This window comes from Nicotiana tomentosiformis, chromosome 3 (genome assembly GCF_000390325.3).
Source record: "Nicotiana tomentosiformis chromosome 3, ASM39032v3, whole genome shotgun sequence".
Taxonomy (NCBI): domain Eukaryota; kingdom Viridiplantae; phylum Streptophyta; class Magnoliopsida; order Solanales; family Solanaceae; genus Nicotiana; species Nicotiana tomentosiformis.
In genome coordinates, this window is record NC_090814.1 from 74,594,180 (window position 1) to 74,613,150 (window position 18,971).

The window sequence follows — 18,971 nt, forward strand, 5'->3', positions numbered from 1 at the left end:
GTAAGGTCGAAATTATCTTGAAAATGTATTTAACCATGAAAAAAAATAGATAGAAATTGAAATAAAAAGAGAGTTGGTTTACAACCGGCTTGACCAGTTAGTGGGTAACTTATGAACGCACATTGCGCCACACATTATAGGCATTTTTATAAAGGATTTAGGGCGAAATACAGAACCGTTTTTTGCTGACTCACCCCCAATCCATTCCCTTATTCCTTTCCATTGTTTTTTTAAGCCAACTATTATGTACTAGTACTACTTAATTTACTCATTTCGATACTACACAAACATTTGAAAGAAAAATAAAAAATAAAAACCCAACAAAACATACCCCCACCGAAAAAAGAAGAGGTTTTAAAAGAGGCTCTGCTCTCCTCTGTGACTGTTCAAACTTCATCCCCCTGCTTAGCAGTACACACCACTCTCATGTAAACAAGAGGCTCCTTTTTAAGGTGTTTTCATACACAAAAAGTAATCTAATCTCTCTCTCTAGTCTATACAAAAGAAAAACCCTTTCGTTGTCTTTTTTCCATTGGAAAATCAATGGGTTCGTTTGTGGGCAGCCGTTTGTGTTGCATTGTTCTGCTCTTCACTCTTTGCTTCGCCGCTGACCCTTATGTCAATTTTGAGTTGGAGTACTCCTACATCACTGTTTCTCCTCTTGGCGTTCCCCAACAGGTTCCCCCACTTTCCTCCTCCCTCTCTGATTTGCATGAACCAACCGATTTTTTTTTTTGCTTTATTAGAAAAAAGAATCTTTATCCTCTTGCTAGTCAAGGAAGATTTGAGAAAAAAAGAACCCTTTTTTAAAAATATTTTCTTGGGTTATCGGGTTTTAACTTATGTGGTATGTTCCCATGGAGTTCTCTTTTTTTTCTTTTCGCTTTTACCCTTTATAACTGTTCATAATTTTGATACTTTGGTAGATGAAAAAGGTTAGGATCTCATTAGAGATACATGTCAATTTCAATTTCTCCTGATGTAATACTTTTTAAAGATTTTGTTCTTTATCTAGTGCTACTATCATCTGGTGTGTAAAAGTTTCAAGGGACCACTTATTAGGATCACTATTTGGGTCCCTTGTGTTAGTCAATTTTGGTCCATAGTGGTGATTTTTAGTTTTTGCTTCAGACCAAAATGCTAGAGTTACTTTAAAAGGTTTGCTAAATTTTGGTACATAGAATGGTGATTTTTGTACACATTTTGCTTGTATAGTTTATATATTCAGTTATATGATTATGAATTGGACCTAAAATTTACTAGGTGATTTCTTCCCCGGTACTTGTACTGGTTGGGAGGTTGTAGTTGAGGTACCCAGTAGGCCAGTACAATAGTTGTGTATTTACTGTATTGTGCTAAAAAAAACTTATTTAGGTGCTATGCACAAATATTTGCTGTCCTGTGTTTCAATTTTCCCAGAATGAGGGAGATAAATAAATAGAAAACAGGCTCTGACTGTTGGTTGATAGACCATGGTTTGACATATAATTGCAGGTTATAGCTGTGAATGGGAAATTTCCAGGTCCTGTCCTTAACGTTACGACCAATTATAATGTCGTGGTGAACGTGAAGAACAAATTGGACGAAAATCTTCTTGTCACTTGGTAAGTTTCATGTTATAATTTTAAGCACATTTTCTATGTTTAATAGGAAGATTGAGTGTTGACTTATGTGATATTAATAGCCTGTTTGGCCAAGATTATCCCCAAGCCAAAAGTGGTGCTTTTTTCGTCAATTTGAGGCGTTTGGCCAAGCTTTTTTTTTGGGGGGAAAAAGTGCTTTTGGCTAGGAGCAAAAACAGTTTTGAAGAAGGAGAAAAAGTAACTTCTCCCTAGAAGCAGAAGCAGTTTTGATTTTTTTTTCCTACCAAAAATACCCCTTGCAAAATATTATATATACCAAAATAACCTTACTTAGTTTAAACTAATAAGTAATATAAAATAATTTTTTGATATATTTAAATTATCTTGAAAGAATAAAGTACTTTTAAATTTTATTTTATATTTTACTTAATAATAAATATTTGTAATTATTTATCTACTTATATAATATTAACTATTAAGCAAATCTCTTTATGTCCTTATCTGTAATTTGACACTTAAAAAAGCACTTTTTGAAAAGCTTGATCAAACATAAATTATTGTTTAAAAGTATTTTTCAAATTGATTAGCCAAATGCAAACTGCCTTTCTCCAAAACTACTTTTTTTGAAAAGCTAACACTTTTGAAAAAAATATTTCTCAAAATAAACTTATTTTTCCAGTTTGGCCAAACAAGCTATAAATGTTATATACTTTAGGATTTTAGTTTTTTCTTTTGAATTTTTGCAGGCCTGGAATTCAGATGCGACGCAGTTCCTGGCAAGATGGTGTTCTTGGTACAAATTGCCCTATCCCTGCTAAATGGAACTTCACTTACCAGTTTCAAGTAAAGGATCAGATTGGTAGCTTCTTCTATTCTCCTTCCCTCAACCTACAGAGGGCTTCTGGTGGTTTCGGTTCTTTTATTATCACGAACCGTAACATTATCCCTATTCCTTTTAGTCCTCCTGATGGGGATATAGTCATAATTATTGGAGATTGGTACACTCGCGACCATAAAGTTAGTGTCTCTTCCATTTTTAGTTTTCTTTTTCAAGCAGTTAGACTTGTGAACTTACTTGTACCAGCTCTGATTTACTTTCAAATTGTAGGCTTTGAGGAAGGACCTTGATGCTGGAAAGCAATTGGCGATGCCAGATGGAGTACTTATTAATGGAAAAGGCCCATTTAGATACAACACGACGTTTGTGCCTGATGGGATTGATTATGAAACGATAAATGTTAATCCAGGTCAAGCTCTTCAGAACTTGCTAAATAAGTCTCAAAACTTGATGTAGTTGATTGGTTGCCCTTATACTGGCGCTTTGACAGGAAAATAAGCCTCATGAATTTGATCCGTCCACTTGAAATTGTTTTCTGATCACCTTTAGTTGTCTTTATCCTTTGTGTTTTTTAGTAAATGAAAAAAAAGTCACATTATGGAAGTGATAACAATTTTATTGGATTCTTTTGTATATTCAACTTTTGTTTTTCTTTCTAGCCTGTATCAAGCTTGTAGAAAGTTGAAGTGTGGTTGATGTCATATAAACATTGCAAAGTAGCAGATTTGTGAAAGCTGTTAGATTAAGAACTGGACCTTGTTATTTAACATTATCATCTTATTTGAAAGCAAATAATTTGAATGTTTCTGTTTGTTGTTTGACATAAATCTTAACCCTTTGCATGTGATAATATGTCGTTTTGCAGGCAAAACCTATCGGGTTCGGGTGCACAATGTTGGAGTCTCTACTTGTTTGAATTTTAGGATTCAAAATCATAATTTACTCTTGGTGGAGACGGAGGGATATTACACTTCACAGCAGAATTATACTAGTGTAGATATTCATGTCGGGCAATCTTACACATTTATGGTTACCATGGATCAGAATGCAAGTAGTGATTACTACATTGTGGCGAGTGCTAGGTTTGTAAATCAATCACTCTGGCAGAAAGTAACTGGCGTTGCTGTTTTGCACTATTCCAACTCCAAAGGAAAGGCAGCTGGCCCCCTTCCGGACCCTCCAAATGATGCTTTTGACACATCTTTTGCACTGAATCAGGCCATGTCCATCAGGTTCATTGACTGTTTCCTTTCCCTACCTATTGATTTCACTATATTGTTCAAGTAATACAAATTGGTATACTACTTAAGATGACTAATTTGGCTTGGAATTTGCAATTATTTCTTTCTATTCAATAATGTGATGCAATGTCTGTAGGCAAAATGTTTCTGCAAGTGGAGCTCGGCCGAATCCTCAGGGATCTTTCCATTATGGTCAAATTAATGTCACAGATGTTTATTTGTTAAAGAGTGTGCCACCAGTGGTAATTGATGGAAAACTTCGAGCTACATATAACGGGATTTCATTTAAAAATCCTGAAACTCCAATAAGGCTTGCCGATGTATACCATGTGAAGGGTGACTACAAGCTTGATTTCCCAACCAAGCCAATGAACAGACCACCCAAGGTGGATACGTCCGTTATCAATGCAACATACAAAGGATTTATAGAAGTCATATTGCAGAACAATGACACTGTGGCGCAGAGCTTTCACATGGATGGTTACTCATTTTTTGTTGTTGGGTATAGCTTTTGCTTTAAAAATGTATCATTCTATTATTTGTACCTTTCCGTCAAGTGAATGTTAATGGTAGTTATTTTCCTGTCTGCTGCAGGATGGGTTTTGGAGAATGGACAGAGAATAACAGGGGCTCTTATAATCGGTGGGATGCAATTTTCCGGTCTACAACTCAGGTTTGTTCTTCTGTAGTTGTCTTTGCGCATATAACCCTCTACTAGGTTGAAGGCTTTCAATTACTGTTTTTCCTTTGCTCATTTTGTATCTATGTAGCTCCTCTCTCTACTTACCTGTTCGCGTTCCTTTTAGGTTTTTCCTGGAGGATGGACAGCAATCATGGCATCTCTTGACAACGTTGGTGTATGGAACCTCAGAGCAGAAAACCTGGACAGGTGGTATTTAGGGCAGGAAACTTATATGAGAATCATTAATCCCGAAGATCATAGCAATAAAACAGAATTGCCAGTTCCTAGCAATGCTCTCTACTGTGGTGCCCTTGCTTCTAAGCAGAAGTATGATATTATCGGTTATTATCTCTTCTGTTACACATATTTTTGGTTACTCCTAACGCTCCTCTAAATTGATCATGCATGTATTTCAGGGCACAGAAAACATCTTCAGCGACAACCATATTTAGAAGCTCAGAGCTGTATCTTACGTTTATGTTGGTATTCTCTGCTGTTATCAGTCTCCTATGCTAGAGTTCAATTTCAGCTTGTGAAAAACATTGGAATAGCTGGAATTGGGAATTCACTTTCTTGTGGGGAGGAATGTGCTGATAGGATTTATGCTTCTTAATTTTTTTTCTTTTCCTTGAGAAAGTTAATTAATCATTAGTTTGCACAGTGTCCCTCCTTTTTTTTTTTTTCATTTTTTTTTAAAGCTTTGGAAAAATGTGAAGCCAACTAACAGACAGTATTTCGCGGGGGATCCATCATTCTTTGTCTCAATTACTGCATAGTTATTAGATATTATGATGAGCAACCCTTTGTGATTATTCTGGTTTGTTCTCTAATTTAATTTGGTATCATTAGTTCCTTTTACTTTGATCTTTTGAGATAAAACTCTTGTAATTATTTTGTTATTTCTAGAAGCTTTGTTGTGCCTCAAATTATAATTATTTGGTTTTAGGCCTATATCTGATGGCCTATTTAGCTTGAAAATTGGTCAAGTTTGAGATCAAGCATTCAAATATTTTTGGGTCAGTCTCATAGTGTTAGAGCCCATATCATTAAGTATAGGCCTCTGGTATTTACAAGGGATTTTTTCCTTCCTATACAATATTTGAAACTTATTTACTAAAATTGTCCCAATTTTCTATATTATCCGCCCTAAATAAGGTTTGCTTACAATTTGTATACAATCCATTATTAGTGCCTTAAATTAGGGACTGAGTTAGACCATTTTTGTCTTAAATTAAGGGATTCACTTACACCTTTTTCCTTTCCTTTTTTTAAAAAAAAAAAATTAAATTAAACACATATTTATCTAACAACAAACGTCCTTCGCTGACCAAATTCATTAACGATCTACATCCTTCGAGGATAATCCATTATGCCATAGTAGTAATATACAAGAGACACCAAATCATTGAACTCACGTTTAGATTTGATGCTATAAATTTGGCCACCTTCTAATTTCTCCAACCATTGGACTAAGGGAAGAAAACTGATCCTAATAGAATTTTGAATTCACCATTGTTTAGTGACTATTAACTTCCTATAACTACCATATACATAATTACTTCCTATAGCTACTAATCAGTTGTTACGATAGTGTATTTGCGTTGCTGTATTCATAAATACAGCAGCAAAAAGTGCCTAAAATCAGTGCAGTCTAGCTGTACGCACATGTATTCACATGTATTCGCGCCATGTATTCATGAATACAGTAACGACAATCACCTTAAAAGTAGGTATGTCCAACTGTCTAATAACGGAAATAATATCAATTAGCGTGATACACTCCTAATATAACTCAACAAAATCAATTCTAACATGCCTCATTATCTACCCAATTAATTAGAATAATTTTTTAGTTGTATATATCTGTTGTATTTAACTTTTGTATTTAGTGTGTTTCAATAAAAAAAATTATTGTTGCATTCATTAGATTCAATGTTTGTATTTACTGTATTCGCTATTTTATATTCAGTATATTCAAATGTATTTGTATTAACATTATTTTAGTTATTCCTAATACATGTTATTATTGCTGTATTATGTATATTTTATTGGTTGTATTCACTGTATTTTTATTTGTATTCAGTGTATTTTACTGTATTTTATTGTATTTTAAAATTAAATGTATTCACTGTTTATATTTTGTACTATTTTAATGTTTGTATTTAATGTATTTCAATGTTTATATGCATACTGTATGTACAGTAGGCATGAATACATGTGTATTCAGTTGTATTAAAAAAATACAGATCTTCAAAATACATAAATACAGATGGCGTGAATTTGTACAGATCTTCGAGTGAATTTGTACAAAATATAATGTATTTGTATTATTGTATGTGACTAAAATAGCAAAGAAGGAAGAAAGTTCGTCGGAGATGGCGTTTTCCGGCCAAAAAGAGAAGAAAGTTCGTCGGATCCGTACAATAAATTTTTGATAAGAGTTCATTACATTGTTCCTTTCCGTTCGAAAATTTACTCTTTTCTGTTTCATGGCTGCCTTCTACTCTATTCTAATGTCTCGTCGGCCATCAATACTAGGGCGTGTATCTTGAGTTGCTCGATGAGAGAGAGAAGGAAGAGAGGGAGAAAGAAGAAAAAAATATGAGAGAGAATCCTGTGTTAATTGAAAGAAAGAGGTAGGAAAAACATAAATAGCGTATTTCATGCCTCAATGGTAGTATATACCATAAATCTCTATTTTGCTATAAAATATAAAAGGTAGCTATAGAAAATAATATTTTAAAATAATTTTAGTTTATAATAAATATGGTGTATACCTTTGCTATAGGAGATAAAATTTCTATTCAGAAATCTAGGAACCAACAAACTGATTAGTGCTCAAGATGGAAGACATATTCTGTCAAGCGCTATAATTTACTAGTGTCCAACTTCTATTCCTTCTTCACAGTAAGCATTTGAGAAGCTGGATCCAATACCCAACCCAATTTGTATAGTATAACAACATACAAATTAAAAATAAATTTCGTACAAGTTTAATATATATATATATATATATATATATATATATATTTGGTACATTCACAACAACATATAAACTAAAAATAAATTTTATACTACTAATTATATAGTATACAACTAATTTGTAACTTATCTATAACTTTCATACATTATTTTTACCCAGGTAAATACAACTATAACATCATACAACTTAAATACAATTTTCATACAAATTTTATACAATATGTCTTTTGTATGTTTTTTTGTATATATATTTTGTATTTGGTGTGTTCTTCTTCCTCTTAATACAATTTTGATACATATTTTTCAACTTTCATACAACATTCAAATAAAACATATATATAACTACAACAAAATATAACTTAAATACAACTTAAATACAATTTATATATAACTATAATACAATTTCGTAAGTATATTATATGTCATGTTCTTCTTCTTCAATTGTTTACAACAAATTTTAGAAGTTTTTTAATGGTTGTCAATGGTGAGAGTCAAACACCTTCAAAATTTATTGATTGGCAATTTTAATTTGAACACCAATTGTGCAAGGAAAAATTCTAAGTTAAAACTTTATAGTAAAACGATTGACATCCATTGATGAATTCCATTAAAACTATATACAACAAGAAAGGATAAAAATCAGAGAACATCAAAGTGGGGAAAGAACAGAGAAGGACAAATAGAGAGACGGAGAGAGAGAGTATGTATATTCCTTCTTCAATTCCTAATATAAAGGGATACTCATTTAAAACTAATTTGTATATAATTGGTAAATTGTATATGACCATGTAATTAAGTTAAAAAAACTTGATTAGGGAGGGTAAATAAGTTTTCTATATAGTATTGATCGGTAAAAACACTTACAACAAAGCTAATCATCAGAGTTGCTGCTTTTCTGTATCGCCTTTGAAAAACAATGATCTCTCATTATATTTTTTACAATAACAATATTGTTAGGAGGCTATAAGTCTCGACTATTCTACTGAGTAGACTCAAATCAAGGATTTGAACTTAATGAGTTTGAGTTTAGAGTTCTACTACCTCTTATTTAATTTACTGGGTCTAAAATCAATTATTCGTACGTATATGCTGAATTCTTTTATAACATATACAAGTTCGGAGCTGAAGGTACTGAGTTTGAGTGTTCGAACCTGTGTATATTGTATACTAGATATCCACTTCCGATTATCGGACACCTGTTACCTTCTATTAGCACAAGTATAAGTTGACTTTGCGCACCAAAACTTAAGGCAGATGAGAAAGATATCCATTACCGAAGCTCAGGGCCTGATGTGATACCTCATTCATCATTGAAAATCCTTTGGTGGAATTCTTCCAATCCATACTTTCCCTTTGGTACTAAACTCACTCAAAAATTTGGAAAGTGCTTTCATACTTTATCCACCATTACAACTTCTCTCTATCATATTACCTCGCCTTTCTTATAAGCAGCAGCTTGTCTTTTACCCAACATTGCATCATGCCCTCAACAGATACTCTCCCTCATTTGCTAATTAACTTTCAAATATAACCGGCTGTAAATACCAATTAATTACATTACACAATAAGAAAAGCAGATCACTAGATAGACCCTTATAATATTAAGATCCAAAAATACATACATAAAGAAAGGGATATAGAACCTTAGAGTGCATATGGCAAACGAGCAGGTTAATTCCTTTTATCAGCACTTGTAGCTGGAATTCACACAAACAATCAACTACTTTGACCCAGAGGCGGATGTGACTGGTGATATAGGATTCATCTGAACTCAGTACTTCAGACGCAAAGCATAAATTATGTGTAAAAATTCATTAAAATTATAAAATTAGTATTTATGAACCCATAATTTTAAACATACAATGACTTCAATGCTAAAAACCTTAAAGATTGAACCCATAAAACTTAAATTTTGGATCCATCTCTGCTTTGACCTTCGTACTTCGAAACACTCTAAACAAAGTGGAATGGAGGGAGTAACCGAATAATTTAACATGTTAGCAAATATTTCTACGCTCATTAAGACTGATAGTCTAATAACGATATATTTGTATGGGTCAAAATCTGTCTCAGTGAGATTTAGTATGAAGCGGTATCGTGGAAAGCGATATGGTCAAGATCGATTAGTAGATAACGGGGCTCGTAGCCGAGTAGTCAATAACGGCCGAGGTCGAGTATTAAGGGCAGTGTTTAACTGCTAGTTTTTGCAATAGAATATTCAGAAGAATATTCTATTGAATATTCTTGGTGTCTGTACTTTTAGGGTTGACTAGGGAATGTCCCATATAAATAGAAAAAGAGATAGGGATAGATAGGGAGATAATATTCTCTCATAAGAATATTCTTGGAAAAGAAGACTCTCTTTCTAAATAAAAGACAATCACTACCTTTTTAAAGAGATTCGATTGTCTACTATTCCACACTTTTTCCATTAGATCCGAGAAGGATCCCAACATTCTAGCATTTGTCTATCATTCATCATTGTCAGAAAGAAGAATCATCCACCTCATTCAATATTGGGTGAATCATTCTCCTTATTTACTTTAATGCCATTTATCGTTATTTATTGCTTAATATTCCCCCATCATTAATGATCTTTAAACATTGAATATACATCACATTTAATCTTCTCTCAACACTGCTCTTGTGTTATTTGTGTTAATCGATTATAGACCAGAAGTTATTATCATTAACTAGGTTTAGCCCTTCGTCATACAAAATTAATTAGTTTAATCAAAAATCTATATTTTTTGGTCAAATAATTTGGCGCCGTCTGTGGGAATACCTAGTTAAGTTTTTAGTTTCTTCTAGATCTATAACTGGCACAGTTCATAAAAAAAGAGCTCCTACTTGACATGGCAGGTAATGGAGAAGAAAGAATGAAGGCAGTGGTCGATCTCACTACCAACCTCTTAAACACCATCAATGAGGTCTCCGTAACCGAAGGAAAAGACATAACGCCTAACACCTATCCCCGGCGAAGTGGGTCGCCCCTCCCTCACGTCAGTATCACAAAATCCAGTGGTAAAGGAGCTTCCACGTCTACAACGGAAGAGGCGCCACTAGCGGTGAAGAAGCTACTCGAGGCTTGGCTGACAAATACGCTGACCAGCATCCTCGACAAGCCCACCCAGGAGCCAGTTAGAGAAAATGAAAGGACTTGCATTGCACCAGAAATGACCAAGCAGCACGACTCTCCCCCTCCAGTAACAGGTATAACTCACAATATTAATAATGCAGGTAACGATACCCTCACGACCATTTTAAGGAAAATGGAAGAAATGGAAAATGAAAACAAAATGCTTCGGGATCAAATGAGAGAACACCAAAAAAGAGTCAACAAAATACTGGGTGCCCCAAAACTCTTGCCAAAAAGAGACGCTGGTCGGTTCGTTGAGCAACCCTACAGTGATGAAGCCGCCCCACATGCCATACCCAAGACCTTTAAGATGCCGCCTTATCTTAAAATTTATGACGGTACGGCCGACCCCGAAGATCATGTAACTCACTATGTCACCGCGGTAAAGGGCAATGATTTTGCCAAAGAACAAGTATCCTCCATCTTGTTGAAAAAGTACGGCGAAACCCTTACCGGAGGAGCATTAATTTAGTATTCACAACTGCCCGCGTGCTCCATTAAAACATTCGAAGAGATGGCCGACAAGTTTGTAACGGCCTATGCTGGGGCTAAAAAGTCGGAGGCAAGAGTGAATGATATATTTGCCATCAATTAATCACTCGAAGAGGGATTGAGGGATTTTCTCGCTCGATTTAACAGAGTAAGGATGACCTTACCGAATGTATCGAAAGGAATAGCTGTAGTAGCTTTCCAGAACGGGCTGAACAGGAATGGCTCAAGGGTGACCAGAAAACTATTAAGTCGGCTTATGAAATATCCTCCAACCACTTGGGATGTAATAAACAACGCCTACTGTGCCGAGGTCCATGCCGACGAAGACGACCTGAATGGGCCAACCCATCGATTGACCTCGGTATAAGCCGAAACCAGGAAAGATCGAAGAAATAATGCCAGGAGAGATCTTGCAGCTCCACGATCCAATCGAGAAAGGCATCAGCCATATGTCAGAAGCGCCATCATACCCCCTCCCTCCACGAAGAAGGCCCATCTAGGCCAAGGACAGGGACTCACCGAAACGAGAGAGGTATGTCCCCTTTACTATCCACTCACAATTTTTGTGTGTCACCCTCAGAAATAGTTTACGCATTGAAGAAGCTCGGACCAAAAGTAAAGTGGCCACAAAAGATGAGGTCAGATACAAGCACTAGAAAATCAAACGCCCTCTGTGAGTTCCACCAAGAGCGAGGTCACAAAACTGGGGACTGCATCGCCCTAAGACAGGAGGTCGTGGACGTGCTTCATCAAGGACACCTCAAAGAATTGTTGAGTGACCGAAGGAGGACCAACTTTTCCCGAGGACATGAACAACACCAGGGACCGCCGAAACCACTCTCACTGACTCGCACCATTCACATGATCATCGGGGGCGGGATGACGTTTTGATCAACAACGTAAAGTTCACCACAACCCACAAGCTCAAACGGTCAATCACTCATGAACGGTACGACGAACTCGAACAAAGTATCATCTTCGATAAGTCAGATACCCATGTTTTGGATTTCCCTCACTATGATGCCCTTGTAATCACTTTACGAATATTAGATACAAATGTAAGACACATTATGGTGGACGATGGGAGCGGCGCATGCATTGTCCATCCTCGAGTATTTGCACAAATGAAACTCGAGGATAAGATAGTGTCGCGCTACATCACGCTAACAGGTTTTAACAATGCAGTTGAACGAACATCCGGGAAAATCACACTCCCTGTCCTGGCTGGCGGTGTCACTCTGGAAACCACATTCCACATCATGGACCAGGATACGACGTACAACGCCGTAATAGGTCGACCTTGGATACACGCCATGAGGGCTATCCCCTCCAGCTTGTACTAAATTATCAAATTTCCAACCCCATGGGGAGTATTCAGCATACGAGAAGAACAACGCACATCTCGAGAATGCTATTGCATCACCTTAGATTGTACATATATCCAACAAATGAAGGGCAAAGCAGAGGATGCATAATAATTTACAGGGTCGAGGTCGAGCTGTGATGAAAAAACGGATGTTATCAGAGATCTCAAAACAATAGATGCCAAGGGATCAACCGTAGAAGACCTCGACCCCGTCCAACTTGATGAAAACGACCACAGCAAGAAAGCCTACGCCGGCCGCAAGCTTCATGTACCTGGTAAATTTCGTCAATTCTTAACTGCTAATGCGGACTTGTTTGCTTTTTTCTATGTACACATGCCAGGTATCCCGAAGGAGGTCACCACACACAAGTTGAACGTCGACCCGTTCTACCCCTGGTAAGGCATGTTAGGTGAAAGTTCAATTCCATAATAAATGATACAGTCCGCGAAGAGATCAAAAAATTGTTAGAAAATGGCTCCATCAGGGAATCAAAATACCCCCAATGGGTCGCCAATGTGGTCATGGTAAAAAAGAAGAACGTAAAGTGGCAGATGTGTGTAGACTTTACGAATTTAAACAAAGCATGCCCCAAAGATTCATTTCCGCTACCTCATAGTGACCAGCTCATTGACGCAACGACCAGGCATGAACTGTTGAGCTTATTGGATGCCTACTCGGTCTACAATCAGATCCTCATAGAAAAGGAGGACCATGAGAGACCACCTTCATTACCCACCAAGGAACGTACTGCTACAGGGTGATGCCCTTCAGACTGAAAAATGTGGGGGCGACATACCAAAGGTTGGTGACCAAAATGTTTAAAGACCAACTCGGAAAGACCATGGAAGTCTACATAGACGACATGTTGGTCAAGTCCAAAAGGAAAGAAGATCACATCAACCACCTGAAAGAAGCCTTCGATATACTCAGGCGGTACAGAATGAAGCTGAATACTGAAAAGTGTGCATTCGACGTGACCTCAGGAAAATTCTTGGGCTTCCTAGTATCGCAAAGGGGTATTGAGGTCAACCCCGACCAAATCAAAGCCATAGAAGGAATACCAGAGCACTGAACCAGCAAAAAACAGGTTCAGAAGTTGACCGACCACATTGCCGCCATGTCGAGATTCATCTCACGATCATCTGATAGATGCCATAAGTTTTTCGGCATACTCAAGAAAGACAACGAGCTCCAATGGACATTTGAGTGCGTTCAAGCCCTGAAGGAATTAAAGGCTTATATATCGTCACCGCCGTTGCTTTCCAAAGCGGAACTGGGGGAATGCCTTCTCGTCTACCTCGCCATATCTGAAGTAGCAGTGAGTGCAGTCCTGGTCCGAGAAGATAAAGGTACGCAATCCCCCATCTATTACATTAGCAGAACCTTAATCAACGCCGAGATGAGGTATCCCCATCTCGAAAAATTGGCCCTGGCCTTGGTCTTAGTTTCACGTGAGCTTAGACCCTACTTTCAGTGCCATCCCATCTTGGTAGTCACAACTTTCCCCTTGCGAAGTATTTTGCATAAGCCTGAGCTATTGGGCAGGTTAGCCAAGTGAGCCATAAAATTAAGCGAGCATGATATCACATATCAACCGTGGATGGCGATAAAATCACAAGTCCTTGACGACTTTGTCGCTGACTTTAGCGCAAAAATAATGCCCAAAGTCGAAAAAAAAGCCGCCCACGCTTCTTTGCGAACACAAGATCTATGGATTTTGTATACCGACGGTGCTTCTAATGCGTCAGGGGTTGGACTAGGACTTGTGCTCGAAGTCTAGACAGGCGAAGTGGTTCGCCAGTCCATAAGGTGCCCGAACATGACTAACAACGAGGCCGAGTATGAGGCCGTGATTGCAGGGTTAAGGCTAGCACTCAAGTATGGGGCGAGGCGGGTCATCCTATGCTGCGACTCTCAACTCGTCGTCAACCAAGTCAGAGGGACTTTCCAGATCAAAGAGCAAAGGTTACAAAAATACCAGGCCGAGATTTGCAAACTACTGCTCGAGTTCGACGAGTGCTGGCTCGACCAAATCCCTCGAGCACAAAACATCGAAGCAGACGACCTCGCCAAATTAGTGGCAGCAACTAAAAGCATAACCGGATAAGGAAACGTGGTCACCCTCCTCCACCCATCGATAGATCAAATCGAGGTAAGGACTATAAATCTAACCTAGGACTGGCGCAACCGTATTGTTACATACTTACCGGACGATGTACTCCCAGATGATAAAAAAAAAACCAAGAAGCTCCAGATGCAAGCGGCCAGGTACAACATCATCCACGACGACCTATACAAATGGATGTATGATGCCCCCTAGAGAAATGCTTAGGCCCGAATCAGACGCGGCGCGTCCTAGAAGAAGTCCATGAAGGCCACTGCGGAGCTCACTTAGGCAATCGAGCTCTATTCAGATGTCTCATACGGGCAGGTTACTACTGGCCCACCATGAAAAAAGAGGCCGTAGACTTCGTGAAAAAATGCGAACAGTGCTAAAAAATATGCCCCAATGATCCATCAAGCGGGCGAGCATCTCCACTCAGTCACCTCCCATTGGCCTTTCATCAAATGAGGAATGGACATCGTCGGCCCCCTCCCTGCGGGGCAAGGTAACGTACGATTTCTTTTGGTTTTAACTGACTATTTTTCTAAATGGGTAGAAGCATGAACATTCACCCAAATACGCGAACAGGAAGTGATAACCTTCATATGGAAAACATTGTGTGCCGCGTCGGCCTCCCCAAAGAGATCAGTTGCGACAACGGACCCCAATTTACGAAAAAAAGGTTGCCGAATATTTTGAGAAGTGGCATATCAAAAGAATACTCTCCATACCGTACCACCCCGTGGGCAACGGGCAAGCAGAATCCTCTAATAAATCAATACTTAACATCATGAAGAAAAATCTTGAGGACGCCAAGGGATTATGGCCTGAGCTATTACCAGAAGTCTTCCTCAGCATCACCAGCTTGTGGTGTAGCAGGGTCATAGCCACAAGAAAACCGAGCTTCACATGCCTTAGCACATGCATTCTCTAAATCGGCTTTCGAAATAGCCCCTGTCCCCATCAGATCCCTGAATATATCTAGTTGGGCCTCGGTATGAATCCATTCCTCATACAGATCTTGAGGAACATCTGGAAAAGCAGTACGGGATGAGGACGGCTGCGCCAATAACTGTGCCTTTTCGGCCTCGAGGGCAACAACTCGATCACTAAGGTCCGCAACCTCTTTTTCTACCTCCCCAAATCCACTCATCAAGCCGCTCCTCTCTGAGCCTAGCCGTCCCCATAGTGCAATCCCGTTCAGAACGGATAACACGGATCGTGTCCTTTAAATCTGCAGCTTTACACGTAGCTGATAACTGGGTCGACTCCACTTTCTCCAAATCCGCTACCTTCTCGGCGACCTCGCCACTCAAAACGGCCGCTCGAAGTTGACACTCCTCTAGCTCGGCACGCATCGAGACCACTTGGGCCTGAAGGTCGGCGCATTGGGCCTCAACCCCCCTACTCACCTCGAGCTCCTCCTCTTTGTCCTTTAGCGCCCCCTCGAGCTTACTACATTTTTTGATGACCTTCACCAATTTGTCTTCCTTCTCCTTTAGCTCGTTTCGGAGGTCCCGGAAGTTGCTACTACCACCAAGTCACCGGCAAAGCTCACGGTGCTTATTATGATATTCGCGATATTTCCGCTCCTTCTTTTGGAAAATAGCCTTACGCCTCTCCTCTCGGCGGGAACTTTCAATCTTCAAGATCACGGTCTGAAAAGAAAGCCAGAGCGGGTAAGAACAAAGTTAGAATCAACATAAAAAATAACTAAATAAGGAAACGGAATACCAAACATACCCTAAGAGCAAGACCGGCTATGCTCTTTGACAAAGTGGAATCCTTCAGTTTCTCGAGGGTCTTACCCTCCACATCGGAACAGAGTGGACCAAGAGAAGGGACCACATCCTCTGTGACAACTAATAGATCCCGGTCCAAAGGGATCGCAATAGTCCGTGTGCTCCCTTCCAACCTCACCTCAAGCCGGGTGAGCCCTTCCTCAATCATCCTAACCTCCTCGGTGTCCATATCGGAGCCCATCTCATGATCGTCTTCGGCAACACTTTTGCCTTTGGTATCAACCCGAGAGGAAGGGTCCTCGGTCGGTAACGAGGTCGATGTCTCACCCCCTTGTAAGGCATCAGGGACTCGCACCGACAACCCTTCAAAACCCGTTCTGACCTCAAGGAGCAACGTACATCCCTCGGCCCCCGACGGCGGCAGGATAATGGACAGCAGCTCGGTATCAACTTCAAGATCTATGGTCGCTGTTTCTCTGATGACAAAGCCATCCATCATCGAACTTCCCACGCGGACATTTCCCTCGCCGATACTGACGGATCGCCTCTTGCGGGGAAGCAAATTATCATCAGTCAGTGACGATCCTTCCTCATCGTCCTCGTCAACTAGATGACGCAGAGGGGAAGTGGAAAGATACGCCGCAGTAGTCGACGACCGAGTAGGTCTCACCGCAGCAGTAGGAACAGAAACGACCTTCCTCTTACGAAATGCCAGAGCATGACCTTTCCGCCTATTCGAAGATCCTCGCCCTGCAAAAGTGATTAGAATGGCAGACTCTCAAAGTCATGACGAATACGCGACCACAAGGTGAGGATGACATATGTAAAAAGTCACTATATGGACGGACAAACTCACCGGTCGCTGAAAGCTTGGGCCCAAACTTCTGGAAAAAGGCCGGCCACCCACGAATCCCCACTATGTGGGGCAAGATCTGGCTAACCCATTCGTGAATATCCGCGACCAAAGGAGGGGGCTCGGTCTCAGTTGAAGGAGAAAAAGACAGAATGGTTAGACTACGACCAGAATGAGCAAAATAAGCACTTAGTGAAAATAATTACGGGCGTAAATCCATTTGCGTTCGCCACCACGTCCTGAGTCTTGACGTAGAAGTAATTAAACCAGAATCGATGATTTGCTTTATTGTCCATCTTTACTACCAAACTTTTGCCTCCACGGTGACGAAGGTGCAACATCGTCCCTCTATGGAAACTCGACGCGAAGAGGTGAATAAGGTGGCGAAGAGAGACCCCGCGGCCAGAACGCGCAATATCCAGGGCGATGAATCTGCACCACATCGCGTCCAGCAGGGACCAGATCAAGGTGGACTGGAATTATGAAATTCGCCCTGAAATTAGAAAGGGCAGTCGCGTCCATCTCAGACTCTACGGCCTCAGGGTCATCATTGGGCAGCTTTGAGAAGTTAGTTTTAGCCTTCTCGCTACGGGGAATTTTTTCCTCCACCGTAGGAAAGCTTTCATCTTCTGCAGCAATGGCAATCTCACCGTCATGGGGAGGCATGCACACTACCAAAGGAACAAGGTCAGGTACCCCCCAAAACTGGAAGACACATTAACTATTTTGGTTTATAAATATATGGGATGTAAATGAAGAAGAGTCGAGTAGCAGGAACCACCGAAATCAGTGAAGGCAGGAGTACGAAGTAAGGTTAAGAAAGCAGAGATTCTGATTGAGGAAGAAGAAGATATGAAAATTCGATTTTTAGAATGCAAAGAGTGAATCGAAGGATTGAGTATCCCCATTTATAAGAGTTAGGGCATAAATATCGAGGAAGCAAACCACAGTTGCCCAGCCCAAAAATCGAAACGACAGAGGCGCGAGAAACGATATAGGGTATTGGAAAAATGCGTAATAATGACGCATGATGACATGACATTACTCTGAAACGACGTGACCCTAGGTTGTGGCTCACGGAAGGCCACGTTTTCTTCCCATCCGAAGCGCTACTACTCGACCTGCTCGCATAAAGCTTCTCAACCCTAACTGACAGAGTCCGCTAATCAAGGTCGCCCAGGGTCGACATCAATAAGCGAATGGACTAACTGTATTGGTCAGAATCTGCCTTAGTGGGATTTAGCATGAAGCGTTATCGTGAAAAATGATATGGTCGAGGTCGATTAGTAGATAACGGGGCTCGTAGCCGAGTAGTCAATAACAATCGAGGTCGAGTATCAAAGGGCAGTGCTAACGACTAGTTTTTGTAATAGAATTTTCAGAAAAATATTCTATTAAATATTCTTGGTGTCTGTACTTTTAGGGTTGACTGGGGAATGTCCCATATAAATAGAGAAAGAGATAAGGGGAGAGAGGGAGATAATATTCTCTGATAAGAACATTCTTGGAAAAACAAACTCTCTCTCTAGATAAAAGACAATTACTACTTTTTTAAAGAGATTCGATTGTCTACTATTCCATATTTTTTTCATTAGATCTGAGAAGGGTCCCAACATTCTAGTATTTGTCTATCATTCATCATTGTCAAAAAGAAGAATTATCCACCTCATTCAATATTGGGTGAATCATTCTCCTTATTTACTTTAATGTCATTTATCATTATTTATTGCTTGATATTCCCCAATCATTAATGATCTTGAAACATTGAATGTACATCACATTTAATCTTCTCTCAACACTGTTCTTACGTTTTTTGTGTTAATCGATTATAGATCAAAAGTTATTATCATTAACTAGATTTAACCCTTCGTCGTACAAAATTAATTAGTTTAATCTAAATTCTACATTTTTTGGTCAAACAATATTTTGGTTCAATTCTCATATATTG

At 39.2% G+C, this 18,971-nt stretch overlaps 1 protein-coding gene across 1 annotated transcript; it reads left to right on the plus strand.

The window, feature by feature from the left end:
- Positions 1–282: 282 nt before the first annotated feature.
- On the plus strand, positions 283–5,156 carry LOC104095242 (monocopper oxidase-like protein SKS1). Its single transcript, XM_009601325.4, has 9 exons — positions 283–678; positions 1,495–1,604; positions 2,330–2,600; positions 2,692–2,830; positions 3,287–3,653; positions 3,799–4,164; positions 4,257–4,335; positions 4,469–4,671; positions 4,761–5,156. Exons 1-9 carry the CDS (start codon positions 544–546, stop codon positions 4,858–4,860), a joined length of 1,770 nt encoding a protein of 589 aa, XP_009599620.1. The 5' UTR covers positions 283–543; the 3' UTR covers positions 4,861–5,156.
- The last annotated feature ends 13,815 nt before the right edge of the window (positions 5,157–18,971 follow it).